Source organism: Eulemur rufifrons, chromosome 7 (assembly GCF_041146395.1).
Source record: "Eulemur rufifrons isolate Redbay chromosome 7, OSU_ERuf_1, whole genome shotgun sequence".
NCBI lineage: Eukaryota > Metazoa > Chordata > Mammalia > Primates > Lemuridae > Eulemur > Eulemur rufifrons.
In genome coordinates this window covers 173,497,687-173,517,230 of record NC_090989.1, presented here as the reverse complement: position 1 = coordinate 173,517,230, position 19,544 = coordinate 173,497,687, and the positions used below count along the sequence as shown (strand labels likewise).

General features: G+C 41.4%; 1 protein-coding gene across 1 annotated transcript in view; it reads left to right on the top strand.

Moving 5' to 3' along the window:
* EOGT (EGF domain specific O-linked N-acetylglucosamine transferase) overlaps nucleotides 1–17,895 on the top strand; it is a 29,402-nt gene extending 11,507 nt beyond the window's left edge. The window contains exons 8-13 of the mRNA XM_069473785.1: nucleotides 2,004–2,107; nucleotides 7,590–7,658; nucleotides 12,650–12,711; nucleotides 15,007–15,126; nucleotides 16,991–17,093; nucleotides 17,656–17,895. Coding sequence (XP_069329886.1) covers nucleotides 2,004–2,107; nucleotides 7,590–7,658; nucleotides 12,650–12,711; nucleotides 15,007–15,126; nucleotides 16,991–17,093; nucleotides 17,656–17,802 — 605 coding nt within the window. The 3' untranslated portion in view covers nucleotides 17,803–17,895. The remainder of the gene's footprint in view (nucleotides 1–2,003; nucleotides 2,108–7,589; nucleotides 7,659–12,649; nucleotides 12,712–15,006; nucleotides 15,127–16,990; nucleotides 17,094–17,655) is intronic.
* Nucleotides 17,896–19,544: the final 1,649 nt, after the last annotated feature.

Below are 19,544 nucleotides of genomic sequence, written 5' to 3'. Positions count from 1 at the left end.
TTCCCATAGCATCTGACTTGCAACTTGCAAGCGTAGCTCTAACTTTGAGAACTAGTTACCCTGGGGAGGAGAAACACAGATTGCACTATATTATCTCTCTCATTACGAGAGACAGAGATTACTGTGCTATATCCTATCAAAATTCATGAGAGGTTGGGCTTACAGTGAAATATAGAGAGTCCTCTGTCACAAATATTTCAGAATTACTATAATTTATTGATCGTAGTTTTAATGTGCTCTGCCTTCTGAAGTCATAATTCTTATATTACAAAGTATTAAATTCAGAAATCAGACAAGTTTAGGTTTCTGAAATAAGAGCAAGTAAAAATGCTATGTTCGAGGTTCAGACTCATTTTTAAAATATGGAAATTAAAAAAGGGCAAAGAAAACACTGTGATCTGCTTGTAAAAGAGGTGAGTGTGCGTGAGCTATTGAATTTATGCAGATACTTATGCAATACAGTATGTAAAGTGGGAATAATAGGCTAAGGTAGACATGTGCTGTTTCTTTTTTATATTCATAACTCTATTTTTTTTTTTTCCTAACTTCTGCTTTCATCCAGTTTTCCCTTTCATGTTAACTTTTACCTTGGGAGAATGAGTGTTCTACAGAACAAGACTCACTAAGGGGCCTATTTCTTGAGGACGGAGCCTGTGTTTTCTCCCTCGTTTATAAGTCCTTGTAGCACCAAGCACTATTTTGTGCCTGCTTCGTTCCTCAATAAATGCTCCGAACTCGCTAAATGTTACGTGAGAGAGCTCATGTGAGCTGTATGGCTAACCTGGGAAAAGTCGATGGGTTTTCAGAGAACTTTATTTTTCTTGCTAATTTGAAAATATATTCTTTGCCAAGATTTTTCTAGGTGAAAAAAATTAGTCCAATCATCTAAGATGCCAGGCTGAAAAGAACTGAGTATTTTTTTACTCTCATTTTCTGGCACAAAATGAAGTCAGAATATATTGTGATTACTGCTTTTGAGAGTCACTGTTTTTCTCTTACTCAATATTTTCCTTTCTTTAAAATACATGTTTTAAAGGTCACTTCTTGGAATTTCATCCCATTTAGACTTGTACATTTGTATACTCAGGTCCTACCTACCTGCCTAAGTGGAGAGGGTGCATGGTTTTTTTTTTTTTTTTTAATGACTGCATATGAATTTACAAATAATGGCAGCCACAGCCCTTTCTACTCTATCCGACGTGGAGGTGTCCAGCTAGTTTTCATTAAGGTTCTATTCATTAAGGCACTGGGATGGGTACTTTAAGACACATTATCTTTGTATTTCTCATGACAAAACTGGCACTTAGGTATAACTGTGTCCCCTTTCTAGTAGAGAAGCTAAAGCTTAGGGACTTTATGAACTCATTTAAGACTGTCACGCCTGAAGGGCTGTATTGGAATTCAACCCGGTTCTCCTGACTCCAGAGTTCGTGCTCTTTCAATTAGAACATGAGACATGCACCCCTTTTCAGTGCTAGTTGGTTAATGTTTGCCCAAGAAGAAGATTCTAAGTAGTGATTAGACAGGGGAAAAAAGAGACACGAATGAAATTTACCAAAATGTCAGTAGGCATCATTGCCAGTACTTCTGTGGGAAACAGGTATTGCTTAATTGATTTAAAAAAATAGGTTATCAGAAGAAATAATTATTAGTCTTCATGATGCTATAGTTCTACCCAGTTTTTAGTTAAATAGACCTACATTGTTTTTTTTTGTTTTTTTGTTTTTTTCTGGGAACGTAATCATTTGTTACTTGGCATATACAGAAAATGAATTCCCGATTTCTAAATAACCAATTTTAAAGTGAAATTTTGAGCCCCATCAATCTATAAATTGAGGACTACCTATGCATAGATCATTTCATGTTTGGAAAAAACTCTTATTATTTTCCCGTTTATTTCAACCAAAAGTCCATTAAACTATATTTAGATGGGATAGAATAAAAATTGTTTAATCATGTATTCTTTGGGGTTAATTAATATAGATTTTCTTTTCCAACACTAGGTGTTAACATGTATCACCACTTCTGTGATTTTATCAATCTTTATATCACTCAGCATGTCAATAACTCATTCAGTACAGATGTGCACATCGTGATGTGGGACACTGTAAGTAAGGATGTTCTCTCTGCTTCAGTGCTGTCCTTGCCTTGCTCGGTCAGTGTGGGACCTGGATCTCGTGAAACAGAATTTTCTAAGACACGCAAGTTTAAACATACACACCTGTACACATATTTGTGTGTATGTAGATGGGTTGAATGTGTCTGCATATGTGCGCTGACATGTACATATATATATATAGGCAGATAGATGTATGTGTTTGTTCTTTGAATTATGTTCTTTGTTCTTTGAATTTTAGAATGAGGCAGTGGAAGATTTCTTTCCCCTTTTGAGTAGAGGGAGTTCCAAAGATCAAAGGTGCAGTGACTTTGGCTCAGTGTTCCCTAGACACAGACATATGAAGACTGTCATTCGCTCAATCTCTATAACCCACATTGGAAGAGCTCGCCTCTCTTTACTGTTTAGCCTCTTGCATTTACTGTCTGCCTTTGCTTAATAGATCTTCCCTGTTACTACTTGCTTCGTGCCAAATTGCACTGTGTTTCAGCTCACTGTACACACAGCACCATGAGCTGTGGGTCCTAGGCATGCTACATAAATACATGTGTTGAATTACACCTGCTATTTATTGTTTTTAGTGCAGTCTTTTTCTTCCTTTTATTTTTTTGCCTGCCTTTTCCACATTTCTTTCCCTATCTGGCCCCTCCACCTGCCAAGGTAACCCCGAGATGTGCCCCAGTATCCTTACCTGTAAAGTGAGATAATTGGAGTACTTACCTTGGTGTTGTTTTGAGGATGAACCATATAATGTGTGAACAATCACAATGCCTGGCCCACAGTACATGTGCTCTGAATATTAACTATGGCAATGACAATGACAAGGAAAGCAAGTAGTTTGTAGTGTACACGAGAGAGGTTGCCTAAACTGGGAAGTCGGAACACTCGCCAAGGGGTCATCTCAGGTTCCACTGAACATTCTGACTCACAAGACACTTACATGCCCTGCTCTTGGCATGAGTCTGGTCAGGATGACATTGCAGGGGATCAGCGCTTGCTGGCACAGCTGCATCCAGCATTTCTTCCAGGGACAGTGCGAGCAGCTCCCACAGCACAGCACACGTGCAAGGAGACAAGATCCACATGGGGCGGGCACAGGAGCTGCCTTGGCTAAGCGCTTCATGTCCCACAAGGGGCAGCATCTCCTGTCTCAACTGCATCGGTGAAGCCCCCAGGATCCTTGAAAGAGACACGCCCAGTTCCAAGAGTCATTATACTCAGGGAAGCCTAAACATGGCTTTCCCAGTCCAGATGCCATTTACCCACTCAGCATCTTTTTTGATCAGAAGCAATTGTTGCCTGGAAACATGGTTGACACGTGCCGTCTTCATTTCCAGAGAGCAGAGCTAGCCAGCAAATGGAAGGTCAGATTCTCCCGCAGAAGGGCGAAGAGTCTTGCTGACCCATTTTTCACAGATAGGAGGCTTGTAGCAGAGCTGCACAGAAAGGTCTTCGCGATCACTGCTTCCCCAGACCCTTAGTTTGATTCGAAGTCTGATGAGAATTGGTTCTGTAATCCTCGGCATGTTACTGCTTTCTTTTAGTTTCCCTCTTTGTTTGCATGTACATTTCCCTCTTGTGTTCCACTTTTGCTGCCACTGCAGTTTCATTTCTTGGAAACGTTTCTGGGAGCAAAAGGAACAACAGTTCCTTTCTTTTATTCTTTTTGTAGAAGTGATTTCAGGATACAACCACCAGCTATCACAAATCCTGAATGATTAACTCAGGGTTGTTTTGCCCTTTTTTTAAAAAAAAAACGACACCTAAAAAAAAAATGACACCTGATGTTATCTCATTTAATGCTCACAACCCTCCCCTGCCTGCCATGGACTTGAAGTTTAAATTAGCTTATTTTACAAACAGGAAGCTGAGGCCCCAGCAGCAGGTGAGTGTTCTAAAATAACACAGCCGGGAGAGGTGGAGCCAGGGATTCCAGTCCAGGCAGCCTGACCCCAGACCTGTGCTTGGAAACCACCATGCTGGCCTTTCTGAGGTCCTCCGGAGAACTTGTTACCAAAAAGAGTCTCACATTCCAGAAGCTTCCTTGTACCTTGCCGTATGCTTTTCTACGCCTTCCTCAATTAGACTAAGTTAAATCGAGCCAGCCTCGACAGCCCTGCCTTCTCTGTGCCTGCTGGGTTGGAACGGGATGCACGGCCACCGTGACGATCCCGGGCTACTTGGTTAGCCGGGCACGTGATGTCAGGGCAGTCTGGCCTCCACTCTGGCACAGACAAGCAGCTTGGATGTGGCTGAGCCGCTTGGCTGCCCTGATGTTCCCTCCCTCCTTTGCTGCTCCCTGTGCATCCATTTTCACCTGCATTCTTAGAGTGGCCTTTGCTGCCTACTCAGTCAGGGTCTCAGGACGGGCAGTGCTGCCAGGTTGCTCCAGGATTCAGGCCCAAGAAGACTGCAGGTTGCATGGGTAGCGCTAGGTGAGGGGTCGTGTGCTTGCTGTTTTTTGTTGGTAAGGCCTTAGATTATGTGACACTGTGACCTGCAGGCTGACTGTGATACAAATCCCCCACAGTGGATGGTGGCCCCACAGCCAGTCCTGATGGCCCCAGGTGAGCAGTTTGCCCAGGGGAAAAGCAGGGAGGTAGCTGTGACTGCAGTTGAGATCTTGGTGACATTTTACAGATTGTCCCCACAAAGAGGCCTGTGAGGCCTTCCCTTTCCTCCTTGCCAAGCTCAGCAGTTTGGCTCCTGCCTTTAGCATGCAGCTTCCTCAGTGGGGTGGGCAGGGCCACCCACCTCCAAAGATGCACAGAGGGACCCTGCTTAGATGCCTGTCTGGGCATAGCAGGGTTGCTCTTAATAAATGGAATGAGTAAAAGGGGAGATTACTGTGGGCTTTCCGCATCATCTTATGCTGCGAAGTAGTAGCTTTATTATTATATTTTTAATTATGAAACTAATACCTGATTATAATGAGTTCAAACAACACAGAAGTATGTGAAGTTTAAAAAAAGTCTCCTTCTTTCTCTTCTCCAATTCCATTTCCCCCAAGGGTAACTGCAGTCAACATGTGTGTGAGAGGCCGGGTGCGGTGGCTCACGCCTGTAATCCTAGCACTCTGGGAGGCCGAGGCGGGTGGATTGCTCAAGGTCAGGAGTTCGAGACCAGCCTGAGCGAGACCCCGTCTCTACTAAAAATAGAAAGACATTATATGGACAACTAAAAATCTATATAGAAAAAATTAGCCGGGCATAGTGGCGCATGCCTGTAGTCCCAGCTACTCGGGAGGCTGAGACAGGAGGATCGCTTAAGCCGAGGAGTCTGAGGTTGCTGTGAGCTAAGCTGACGCCACGGCACTCACTCTAGCCTGGGCAACAAAGTGAGACTCTGTCTCAACAAAAAAAAAAAACACATGTGTGTGAGTCCCTTGCAAGACTGTTTTATTTTAATAAATGCAAATATATCCTTACATAAAATTTACATATAAGGATTTGTATGAGGACATATGTGTGTATATATAAAATTTGTATAAGGATATCTTTATATCCTTATAGAAAATGTATTCTGTCTTTCATCCTGCTACCTTAATACTATCTCACGGACAACTTTCCAAGTCAGTACGTTTCGGGGTATCCTTTTGTTCACAGTTACATGGCATCCTATTTGATGGCTATTTGGGAAGTTTGATGCGTGCACCAGTGCATGAGTTCATTGTCCCTGCCCCAGTCACATCTAGTTTGTTTCCAGTTCTTTGCTAATTTACCAAAATGCTACAGTAAACATCCATTCCATATACCTATATCTTCACAACTCATCCTAGCGTTTCTGTCGGACAGATTCCTATAAGTAGAATTTCTAAGTCATGGGTTATGTGCATGTTTAAATTTGAGACATGGGAGAAAATTCTATGTCGTCTTGAAGAATATCCAAATTTTGATTTTTCAACATGAGAGTAAGAAGCAGCCCCTCCTTCCCCTGTGGTAGATAATTTGAATTTGGGGAACATGGAAAAGAAGGTGGTTATTATTGAATAATACATAATTTCCCTGAGAAAGGGATCAGTCAGGATTACTATGTATTATTATTAAAATTTCCTTTCGAAGGAAATCTTTCGAAAGATTTCCTGTATCCTTTTATTGCCCTAACTTATTTTGTTTCTACCTTCAGAGTTCTTACGGATATGGTGACCTGTTCTCCGACACATGGAAAGCCTTTACTGATTATGATGTTATACATTTGAAAACGTACGATTCCAAAAGGGTACTGGAAATTTTACTGATATGTCTGTAAATAACTCTTGTGTGCAGATGATTCACTCATAAAATAAATATTTAATATGAGTTTCTATTAACTATTACCATTGATTTGACTTCTTAGTTTCTTTAATTGTAACTAAAATTCTCATTGTTATTAATCATATAGCTTTTAAAAAGGTTTTTGCATAACTTTTCCAAAAATTTGAATTTTAGTCTGAATGAAATAGTTTGCTATTCAAACTATTTTAATGGAAAATGGAGAATAATTAAAATCTATTTTCCAAAATTATAAGTGCTATTTTGGTGCGAAGGGTGCAAATTATATTCTTTTATCTTTTAATGTGTCTTCATTCTTAGGTATGTTTTAAAGAAGCTGTTTTTTCATTACTCCCCCGCATGAGGTACGGGCTGTTCTACAACACTCCTCTGGTAAGCACGTTGGCCACTGGGAACATTCAGATTCATAGACTTTGAGTTTTAAGATAACATTTATACATAACGTGAAAGCATCTTAAACTGCAGTACAGAAGTATTCATTGTCATATGAATTGATGTCTTTATTTTAGATATCTGGCTGTCAAAATACTGGCTTATTCAGGGCATTTTCCCAGCATGTCCTACACAGACTAAACATCACCCAAGAGGGACCCAAGGTAATGGATACATTGTGGGTTCTGAGGTGGGTTTGAGTTTTCATCTTTAATAAAAGTCAATACCATCTTTTCAGAAAAAGAAATAATCAGGAGACTCTTTTCTGTTTCTTTTTTTCTTATTATTACAATAGATTTAGGGGGTACAACTGATTTTTTTGTCACGTGGGTGAATTGTATAGTGGTGAAGTAGGGCTTTTTAGTGTACCCGTCACCGGAGACGTGTGAAAGGTGGAGCCCTGTGTGATGATGAAACCCAGGAAGGACACATCAATGCAACTATTATTTTTTAGCCTGATTCCTTCACTCTTCTCTCAGGGAATAAAAACGTATCCACATTAGCCACAGAAGACAAAACCAGTTCATTACACTGTTCTATTTTGTTGGGCGGGTGGGTTTTTGGCAGGGGTGTGTGGGTTAGATGGGGATTTGGGAGAGGGTGGAGAGATATGGTCAAAGAAGATGGAAAGGAAGAGAAGGAAAAAAAGCACATTCTTGCAATATCCCATAGTTTATCTTTTATCTACGAAAATCACATTTTAGGTTGAGATGCTCATTCCCCTGTCCAGGCATATACGGAGTTAATTTGCCTTTTCATTTTGATTACAGGATGGAAAAATTCGAGTCACCATTCTTGCACGAAGCACCGAATACCGGAAAATCCTAAACCAAAATGAGGTGAGTTTTTGGTATACATTTTTAATATCTTCATATTGAATTTACCTGCCCATAACTACTGTGCTTTATTTTTTTCACACTGTACTAAAAGCCTTGATTTGAAACTGTTATTTTTAAGGGAAGTTTGATGGCCTATGCCCAGTTCATTTATTGGACTTGAGCTTCTAGCGGAAGTCACCAAACTACCCATCATTGCCCAAACTAGCTTTGCCTTACTGAAAGTATTCATCTGCACCAACTCGAAAACAGAGACATAAGCTGAGGTCCTGCCCTACTGCAATAGATTGTTAAATATTTGCCCTCCTGACAAACGAGCAACAAAAATGTGAGAGTGTCTTTTGGGAGATGGTTGATGGCATGGGGCAGTCCTGTGGCACTGGCAGCCGATTAAGCTGGAAGAGTCTCCATCCCCTTTCTTTCTTTCTTTCTTTCTTTCTTTCTTTCTTTCTTTCTTTCTTTCTTTTTTTGAGGCAGAGTCCTGCTCTGTCACCCTCGCTAGAGTGCCGTGGCGTCAGCCTAGCTCACAGCAACCTCAAACTCCTGGACTCAAGCAATCCTTCTGCCTCAGCGTCCCAAGTAGCTGGGACTACAGGCATGTGCCACCATGCCCGGCTAATTTTTTCTATATATATTTAGTTGTCCAGCTAATTTTTTTCTATTTTTTAGTAGAGGTGGGGTCTCGCTCTTGCTCAGGCTGGTGTCGAACTCCTGAGCTCAAACGATCCGCCCGCCTCGGCCTCCCAGAGTGCTAGGATTACAGGCGTGAGCCACTGCTCCTGGCCCCTCCATCCTCTTTCATGTCTCTGTGTCTTAGACACTGTTCACATCTTAGGCATCCCAACTCATTTCACCTGTACCAACTCATAAATTATATTTAACCTCCATGAGATCACTGTGCAAGTCCCCTGCCTACAACATCTTGGCCTCAAGATAGCCTCACAGTAGTCAAATTTATTCCGCAAAAGTAAATTGTGCATCTGCTATGTGCCGGGCCGTATTCTAGGCCCTGGAGATAAAAGAAAGACAGGGAAGGTCCCTGCCCTTATGGAGCTTCCATTCTAGAGGTGAGAGGCAGATAAGAAATAAGTGAACAAGTCAGTAAGTACGGTGATTCCAGGCAGTGATGAGTGCCCTGAAGGAAATGAACCAGGGTGACATGATACAGTCTGAGGCCACAGATGGAAGAGGGAGGCAGGGCATCCGAAGAGGCGCTGCTTGGACTGTGACCTGATCAGAGATAATCGAGCCAGGGAAAGAAGCTCCCAGGCAGAGGCAAATACCCGCTGGCGGATTGAGCTGTAAGAGTTGCGGGAATGGAGAGAACACCAGTATGGTGGTAGCATCATGAGAGAGGTGGGTGATACCATAACTGCTCAGAGATGTCAGGCACGGTGCAGGGAGGCCACAGATCGTATCGGCCTCCTAGACCTTGGTGAGGATACAGATTTTATTCCAGTCTGAGGGGAAGCCACTGTGAGGTTTTAAGCAGAGTGTGGTAGGCAGAATAACGTCTTCTCCTCCTCTCAAAAGATGCCCACATCCGAATCCCTGGAACCTGTGAATAGATTATAGGTTTCAAGGCAGAGCAAAATTAAGGTTGCAGATGGAATTAAGGTCACCAATCAGCTGCCTTAAAATAAGATTTTCCCGAGTTACCCACATGAGCCCAGTGTAATTTACAAATGGGTCTCAAACTCCATCCACCAGAGGACTTCTGCCTCTGCCTGCAAAGTTCTTTTCTTAGCTAAATTCTTCTCTCTGTTCAGCTCTTGGTTTATCATTTCCTTAAAAGTGGCAGAAGGAGGCAGGAAAGAGAGTCGGAGAAGGAGATATGATGAGGGAATTGAGGCCAGAGAGATGCTGGCTTTGAAGATAGAGGGAGGGGCTGCAAGCCACGGGGTGTGGACGGCTCCTAGGAGCTGGAGAAGACAAGAGAGTGGGTTCCCCCTAGACTAGCGCCCCCAAGAGGAACGCAGCGCTGCCGACACCTCGATGTTAGCCCAGTGAGACCCATGTCGGACTTTAATCCTGGAGAACTGCGAAAGGATAAATTGTGTTAAGATGCTGCGTTGGTGGTAATTTGTTACAGCAGCAAATAGAACATAAATATACAGGGAGAGATGTGAACTGACTTATTATTTATTTTTAAGCCTATTCTGGCTGCAAGAGTAGGGGCAGCAGGGAGGTTGATTAGAGCCGTTCCTGTGGCCCAGGGGAGAGAGTTTGGATGAAGCTGATGACAGTAGAGATGACAAAATAGATAGATTTGAGATATGTTTTGGGCCGGGCGCGGTGGCTCACGCCTGTAATCCTAGCACTCTGGGAGGCCGAGGCGGGTGGATTGCTCAAGGTCAGGAGTTCAAGACCAGCCTGAGCGAGACCCCGTCTCTACTAAAAATAGAAAGACATTATATGGACAACTAAAAATCTATATAGAAAAAATTAGCCGGGCATGGTGGCGCATGCCTGTAGTCCCAGCTACTCGGGAGGCTGAGGCAGTAGGATCGCTTAAGCCGAGGAGTCTGAGGTTGCTGTGAGCTAAGCTGACGCCACGGCACTCACTCTAGCCTGGGCAACAAAGTGAGACTCTGTCTCAACAAAAAAAAAAAAAGAAAAAGAGATATGTTTTGGAGATAGGAACGATGATACTTAAGTTTTGGAACGTAAAAGTGCATTTGCGTAAGGTAAGACCAGGAAAGGTATCAAGGATCAAGTGTGACTCCAGGCTTTTAGCTCAGGCAGTTAAGTGGAATTGAAATGGAAAAAAGTAAGAGGAAAGGGCAGGGGCAGGTTTTGATGGATAAAACATTTTATACAGATTAATTTGGGTGCCCAACAGGCTGATCAAAATTATGTAATTAGCATCTCTTCCCAAGACCCATATGGATTATGGAGGACGTGAACATATGGCCTAATAAGGTGTTGATTGTAAACTCTGTGGATGGAAGAAATGAGCAGAGTGTGTGTATGTGTGTGTGCGTGTTTAAAGACCTAGAAATAAAAATGTATCAAATAATGTGATGTTGGGTAGGTAGACGGGAAGCCTCATAGCCGACAGATCAACGGTGGATTTGGTATGGGTCACACATATTGAGTGCTAATTGTGCACCAAGCATATTACTATTTGCTTCCCAGGCATTTTTGTCCCCCAACCCTCTCAGCAAACCCATGACCTAGGTATTGTGTCATTATCTTCTGATCTAGACAAAAACACTGAGCTCAGAGGTTTAAAAACATGCCTACGTTCACCCAGCTAGTGAGTAGAGTAACGGGAGATATAAGTCCAGGTAGTCCGGGTTTGAGATGACTATCTTAACTGTGTGGACAGCAAACAGATCTCAGAGGAGGCTGAATCTACCTGTGATCTGAGCCTATCAGGAAGGGGCAGGCTAAGGGACAGCATCAAGCCACTGGAGATAAGTCCAGTAGAAAGGCAGAGCGCCGGCGTGTGCCACGGTGCGGGCGTGATGTTTTCAGATCCAGTCATGCGGGCTGTCCAGATGACATTGCCCCAAGGTGAGATTTGGTAATTCAGCTCCCAACTTCAAGCCAAAGAGCACCCAACTGGCTGCCTTTCTCCAGAGGACTGGACATCACTGAAAAGGCAGCTCCCGGCAGGGAAGAAAGCACCTTGGACTATACCTTGATTAGTGAATAGATAATGCAACCCAAATGGCCTCATTAAGTGATGGTTTATGGAATCCTGCCCAACTTCAGGGTCTGAACAGTCGTGTCAGAAGGGCTATGGCCGCCTCTCCGGTGCGACTAGAAATTATGAAAAAGGGCACATTTGCCCTGGGACCCTCAGAGCAGGCGATTCCTTTTATGTGGGCACATCTCATTAAAGACCAGGCTTATGCCGTCTGATTAATTCTCTCCTGGAAAACAGAATTCTAATATTCTCTCCTCGCTCCTTCATCTCTTTGATATAAGCAGTATATTCACGTGTGTTCAGGGGCTGTCTGGGGAAAGAAATTTCCATTTTATGACTCTGTGTGTGTGTGTGTGTGTGTGTGTGTGTAAGAGGGCTGGGGATTAGATCTTGGTCACTGTCTGTTGCTTTCTATAACAAGACAATAGAGCGCACTGGTTAAAAACACAGGTTTTGGGATCAGAAGACCTAGATTTAATTTTGGCTCTGCATTTGCGAGCTGGGAGATCCTGAGAAAGTGATCTAACTTCTCTAAGCCTTTGTTGTCTCATTTATAAAACGAGCATAATGCTAATACTTACTTGCTGTTAACTTTTATGAGGATTAAGTGAAGCAAACCTAAAGCGCTTAGAAATGCCAGCACAATTTAAATGCCCAGTCAAGGCTACTTGTAACCATCAAGGTTGCTGTTGGGGTGTAGTGTATGCCACAGGGCAGCATGCTACAAACACCGAAATCTCTGGATGGTGGTGATCCATGGTGCCTCATTGTGAGGGTCATAAAGAGCCATGACTATGTTTTTGATAATAGGTTAATCATGCTTTGTTATTTTCTGTTTGCTTATAGAATAATTGTCTTTCTAGGTAGAAATATTGCAAATGTTTTTCTGCCAAGCCTTTAGTGTTTTCAGAGGATGGAGTCCAAAGTGCTAGTGATTTGTCTGCAATGAGATCATGGATGGGAAGCAAACTCTTAACATAATGTCTGGAACAAGGCAGGTGCCCAAAACTGTATGATAAAAGTTGGAAGAATAACCAGCCAATGGTGATCATAACAGTTAACACAGTGTGTTTCTGTGCTGAGAGCACTTTGCTCCCAGGAATTTTCTCCTTTCAGCCTCATAACAACCCAGTGCATTGGAATTTTAGGGAGGTGATGTGTTTGGGGCTGGAGCCTGGATTTGAACTCAATTAAGGTTCAAAACAATTGACCTGAAGGGTACTTAATGGCTGAAAAATATTATATGCAAAAGGGAAGAAATTTTAGGACTCATAAAGGAAAGTTAAAACAGAAGAGAAGGAAGGAAAAGAAATTCTAAATGTTTCTCTTTTTTTCCCAGCTTGTAAACGCACTGAAAACAGTATCTATGTTTGAAGTCCAGATTGTTGATTACAAGTACAAGTAAGTAATGATTCTTGGGCAGACACTGTCCACTTTTGCTTAGATGAGTTTACGGGGGACAGAAAGCATTTTCCCAATGGGAGCCAGTGGCACTTGTAGACCCAGAAGGGACAAGCAGACAGCATCAATGACTGAAGTGTTCAGGTGTGGGCCCCACGCACAGGGGGTAGTTGCTATTCAGTTTTCTGGGACCTGATGTTGTGACACTATCTTATTTTCCAAGAGAAGTGTTGAATCCAGATTTTCCTCTGAAATTTCTGATGTTTTTTAAAGTTGGCAACAAGTTTTAAATTTTAAAAAATGTTACAGGCCTAATTTGCCCTGCTAGCTGCCAGGTTTCAACTTCTGACCTAAAATTATTTCTATAGGAATAATTTGAGGGTCATGGAATAACATGGGATTTTTTTTAACGTCTTATCAAATATTTACATTTCTTTTAAAATTCTGATACAACTAAAAGGCTTAGAAAAGCAGAACATGTCTATTATTCACTATCTAGCTAATTCCTGTTCCTGGAATTACATGTTCCTGGTAAAAGTAGTACATGTTCCTTGTTTAAAAAGTCAAGCAGTATAGAAAGGATCAAAAGGAAAAGTGAAAACATTTGTCTCTGCCCTCACCCACCCACAATCACTGTCCTGTTTTCCAAATTTAACACTATGCATAGTTTCTATTTTTTTTTTTTAGAGTATCCTAGCACATGAGTATCTAATATAGACACACTTACTGCAGAGAATATAAGCTTGGGAGCTTTGCACCTCATTCATCAGACATTAGTTCATTTATACGAGGACTCTTTATTTATCGGGTACGTAACCATGAGCTGGTCACCAGGCTTGCCAGTGGCAATCCAATTGTGGAGGATGATGGGGCTCTTGTCTTCAGGACCCCAGACTCTGAATGCAGGTAAACAGTGATCATGAGAACAGCTGCCATTCGAGACTTACGATTGTGCTTTACTTGCTTTATCTCATCGCCTGCTTTCAACAGTCCTCTGAGGTTAGCAAAGCTATTCCCATTTTATGTGTTATACCCTGCTGTGCCAACTACCCTCATTGTCACAGGAAAAGTGGGAGCCAAGGTGGGTCCCCGCATCAGGGGACCCCGGAGGCCGTGTCACTGACTGGCTTTTAAGGATATGTAGGAGTTTCCAGATGAAGCAAGAATGACGTAAATTTGTGCCTTGTCACTAAGGGCATGTTAGTAACATGTTAGCATGGGGGATTTGTGAGTGTAATATACACCACAGGCAGATCCCACAAATGGCAGCTCGGGGGGTGTGTTCACCTGGGCGAATGGCCATCTGGTTCACTCTGCATCAGTTCACATTCCTGGAGAAACTAAGGCACATGTTCCTGTTGCCCCCCCGCCCCAACACACACACACTAACAGAGCTGTGTCTTCGTTTTCCGATGAGGGGTTTTTGTTGTTAGCTGATAGAAGAGGGAATTCACCTTTCCTTCTTAGATCCAAAATAATCTTGATCACTTATTTTTGTCTGAGTAAAGTAGGACTGGGAGATCTCATTCCATTCCATTTATTGGGAGTGTCACCCTTATGCCAGTGTTTCTTCCTAGCCGCATTTCAGTGAACTGTTTTGGGACTGATGTTTGGTTCAGAGTTTGCACATCCGTCAGTGTCTCAGATTTAAAGAACATTTGTACCATCCGAACAGGCATACAATTGTGGATTATTCTGTTGCAAAGGTAGAATAATGTCCTGGCGGTATCTCAGATCATTTTAGGTGTGTTCAGATAGCATTGCATAATTGAAATCACACAAGGAGAAATTTATTTTCTTTTTCAAAAAAAATCCTCCTGTTATGTTTAGGAAGTAGGTTTGTGTTGGTGCTACCATGTCACGACGTCTCTTTAACACTTACTGATTACCCTTTTTCATGAAGAGAGAGGAGGGCTCAGGCTCAGAGCTTTGTCTTGCAGTATCTACCTAGATTTGAATACTTTGTAGTTTGATTATATCTATTCTTATAGTTTGGTTGATATCGTGTGTTACTAGTTTTACATTTAAGGCAGCTATTAAAGTTTCCTTTAAAAATAAATGTACTTTAGCCTAAAATGGTAGGTGAGCTTTTGTAGAAAAACATGTTACATTATTAAGAAAATAAGTTATTAATTACTACAGTGTGCTTGAAATTGGCAAAAAAGCATAAAGCGGGATTGTGATTTAAAACAGAAAATACACTTGTATAAATATTGTTACCTGGAATCATGAGCTAACTCAGCCTAATACTTATCTCTTCTCCCGTCTCTCTTGTGTTGTTCTATATGATCACAGAGAACTTGGCTTTTTAGATCAACTAAGGATCACACACAACACAGACATATTTATTGGAATGCATGGAGCTGGTCTTACCCATTTACTTTTCCTTCCAGACTGGGCTGCTGTATTCGAACTGTAAGTGTTTGGGGCCAGTTTTACGCTGAGGCAGCTACTAATGCTTTTTATGCATGCCAAGACTTTCATTCTGAGCATCAAAAGGCTTAATATTTAATCATTAGAGAGAAGTCATATCACACAGGCATTTGGAAAGAAAAAAGACCTAAAGCTAAAAATGTAAAGTCTGCAGCCCGCCTTTGCACTTAGTAAGCAAACTACCTCTTCCTCTTACCATCCCCAGCACGATAGGGAAGATGTGAATCTTTGCTCTCCCTACTCTGAGTTCGTTCTCAAGTGCCTTTCAAACTGTGAGCATCTCCCTGCAATCAGTAAAATTATTGTGTTAAAAGAGAACCTGTATATCTTGTGCACAACATAGCTCTAAAACACAAGCCAACCACTTCACCCAGTGCTCACTGATGCCATACACAGGGAGACTGAGGTCCATGCGTGTAAATGATCTGCCCAGGGCACGCCTCTAACTTGGTGGCTGGTTATGAAGATGTGGCCTTCCCTCCCCTAATAATTTTACTCTTGACACCGTGCCCCATTTTCGTGGTTTTTGTTTGTTTGTATTTTTGAGACAGGGTCTTGCTCTGTCACTCCAGCTAGAGTGCAGTGGTGTCATCATAGCTCACTGCAGCCTCCAACTCCTGGGCTCAAGTGATCCTCCTGCCTCAGCCTCCCAAGTAGCTGGGACTACAGGCGTGCACCACCATGCCCAGCTAATTTTTCTATTTTTGGCGAGACAGAGTCTCTCTATGTTGCCCAGGCTGGTCTCAAACTTGTAGCCTCAATAACCTTCCTGCCTCAACCTCCCAAAGTGCTAGGATTACTGATATAAGCCACCATGCCTGGCTTCCCACTTTAGTTCTTGACACACTAATAGCAATTACCTGATTTTTCCCTTGTGTCTAAGTATCTGGATTCTGTGGTTTCATTTTAAAAATAACTTGACTCAGTATCTAAATAGGAGGCTATTTAGGATAAAAGTTGTCATGAATTTCTAATTCTCTGGAGACACTTAAAAAATATATACAGTATATGTTAGAGAATTAGCCGGGTAAGTGTGGATTCTGTCTCTATTCATTTCTCCTGGAGAGGGAGGGGGGGAAAGAATGGCAGGAAAGAGGGAGGAAGGGAGAGTACTATAACTGAGAAAGCCCAGGCCTCGGAGTCCAGTAGACCTGGGTTCAATTTTATTTCCTTCGCCAACTAGGTATATGACCTTGGCAGTATTACCTGCCACCAGTCCATTAACATATGTGTGAAGACAAGGTATTATGAGGTAATATCAAGTTCATAGCAAGTAGACCCTATTGAATAAAGTCAATTCCCTTCATTCCTTGATCCTGTTCTGTTTTTAAAAAGCTAAGGTCGGCCGGGCGCGGTGGCTCACGCCTGTAATCCCAGCACTCTGGGAGGCCGAGGTGGGAGGATCGTTTGAGCTCAGGAGTTCGACACCAGCCTGAGCAAGAGCAAGACCCCATCTCTACTAAAAATAGAAAGAAATTATCTGGACAACTAAAAATATATACAAAAAATTAGCCGGGCATGGTGGCACGTGCCTGTAGTCCCAGCTACTCGGGAGGCTGAGGCAGAAGGATTGCTTGAGCCCCAAGAGTTTGAGGTGGCTGTGAGCTGGGCAGATGCCACAGCACTCTAGCCCAGATAACAGAGTGAGACTCTGTCTCAAAAAAAAAAAAAGCTAAGGTCATTTAGTTCAGAGAATATTTTTAAATTCGCTTTCTCCATCTTATTTACTGTGTATACAACCTTTTGGGAGGACACATTTGGGAGGTGCCTTTTTCCCCCAGAGAATTGTTGATTGGGCAAAAACCCCGGACAAAAGCCTCACGTCGTGACACCCTCGTGTCCGTAGGTACAACTGTGAAGATGAACGCTGTTACCTAGACTTGGCCAGGCTGAGAGGCGTCCACTACATCACTTGGCGAAGGCAGAACAAAGTCTTTCCTCAGGATAAGGTAAATTTCAATCACAAAACTCACCTTGTTTCATTTTTAATGTGTTTGAAGTGTCTAATTATTAATATGAAAAACAATCATTGAACTTCAAAGATAAACTGTTCTTCTCTGGAATAGTGAGTTGTATTTTATATTTACAAACTGCAGAAAAAGGGAAATTAAGCACTCTATATCTTTCGTGTTGTTAAGACACCTTTGTGAAATTTGGGCCTAGAAAGATCTATTGGATTATATATAACAGGGATCAACAAACTATAGCCCGGTGGGGCAAATCTGGCCCACCATCTGCTTTTGTAAACAAAGGACAGCCATGCTTATCTGTTCATGCATTGTCTGTGGCTGCTTGTGCCCTTCAGTGACAGAGTTGAGTAACTGGTGACCAAGACCTTAGCGTCAGCAGAGCTGAAAATATTTATTATTTTACCCTTAACAGAAAAAGTTTGCTGACCTCTTATGTAGAGCATAAATTAGTTGCCTTAGCCAAAGAAAAATAACTTTCTTCCTGTAGAGAAAACCATGCCCTCAATGAGTTATGGATCTGTGTTTTGGTTTGTATGTGCAGGGCCACCACCCAACTCTGGGGGAACACCCGAAGTTCACCAACTACTCTTTCGATGTAGAAGAATTTATGTACCTTGTCCTTCGGGCTGCAGACCACGTGTTGCAACACCCAAAGTGGCCATTTAAGAAGAAACGTGATGAGCTATAAATGTGTTGAGTCTGTTTGCGAAAAGACAGTGTTCAAACATCCCAACATCCAGACTCAAGATTCAATCGGTAAACAACCTGTTATTTCCTAGTCCCAAATCACCTTTTCTATACCAAAACACACCTTCAGGGTATTGTTATGTGTTTTATAGTATTTAAGTGTTAAGTGATTTTTTTTGTGATATTGCTATTTATCGGTAGCAATAATAAATTTGCACTGAAAGCTTTACTTTTTATAGTTCAAAAATCAGGCCTGGGCTAAGTGGTGTTGTTAAGCTTTCTTCTTAGGGCTACCAAAGTTTTCAACTTTCTCAGCTTTAGAATTTGTAAATGTTTCTGTAAAATATCATGTGATTGTAATTCTAGAGTGTTCCACCTTGTTTATGATCTATTTGGGTAAATTTTTACAATGGCTCTTTTATTTGCCATAATCTGTTTATAACACTTTGTACAGTAGGAAAGGAAAATGTGCACCACATACATACGGTTGTGATTCTCAGTACCAAGTCTAGGACCACGTTGTAGATCAGAGTTTAGTCAGCTCCAGGTTGTGTGCATTAGGAACCTGAATAAATCATGCCACTGTATTAATTTATATTCATATATTTCATATTCAGATCATGTTTCCCCCAAATGGTAACAACTACATATGATAAAAACAAATTAGAAAGTTCCGTTTTGCATACTGGTTTCCACTGATTCCTTCTTAGTCATGGAGAGTGTTTATGTTGAATTTATATATGAAATAGTGGTTTCCATTTTGTAATTAGTTGTAACTGCCTATACCTGTGTGTATGCGTCTACCTCTATGAGCATGAAAGTATTCCAGTTTGTGACTTAACAAACTTCACATTAGCCTCATGAGTAGAATTTTTTCCCTATAAGACAGTAAGACAAAAATAAAATAAAGGCATGAATTATCCAGTCAAAATTTTAAAAAGCCATATGAAAAAGATGCCATTGATTAAAAAGAATATCTGGTATATAGTCCCACTCTTTGAATGGGAGTCATTTCTTACTGTTTTTGAACTTTCAATTTAGCAGTCAGAAACCATGGATTTATTTTACTGCAAAATGTGAAGTTTACATTTTATTAACACTTGAGTAGTCTAATTTTTTTTATGGTCTTGGGCTCAGGTTCACAGGTCTTCCCTGGAGAAGGGTGTTGAGTAGTCTAATTTAGAGACTAGTTAACTTCTATTTTTTTAAAGTAAGCGGTTACCAAATTGCAACGGAGGTAAAGAATTTTTTTTTCTTTTACATTTTAGAGTTGTAAAAAAAAAAGAATATACAATGGGGAAGTGATATGCAGAACAAAATGTTTATATCTGGACTTTTACAGGAAAAGTTTTCTGACCTCTGCTTTGAAGGATTATGAACAGTCTTCTAGAATTTAGGAATATTTATTCAAATATCTGCAAAGAAAAATCACTGTGGCAATAGCTTTGATTTGGATCTTAAAATTGTATAAAAAGAATTATAACATATTATGAATTTTTAAATGACAGGTATTGTTACTGTTTTTTTCGCAAAATGCTGAATAACTGCTGGGAAAATGTTTCACATGAAAGGAATTATGAAGGCTGTGTTGCACTTTGAGTCAGCCAAGTATAAACATCTGAAAAAACTGTCTGGGAAAAAAAGTTTCAACATTTATCTTCTTACCTCATTTTAAGAAGTGTGTGGAAATGTCATTCTACAGACTAGTGAGAATTTCAGAAATTGAGAACAACTCATAATAAA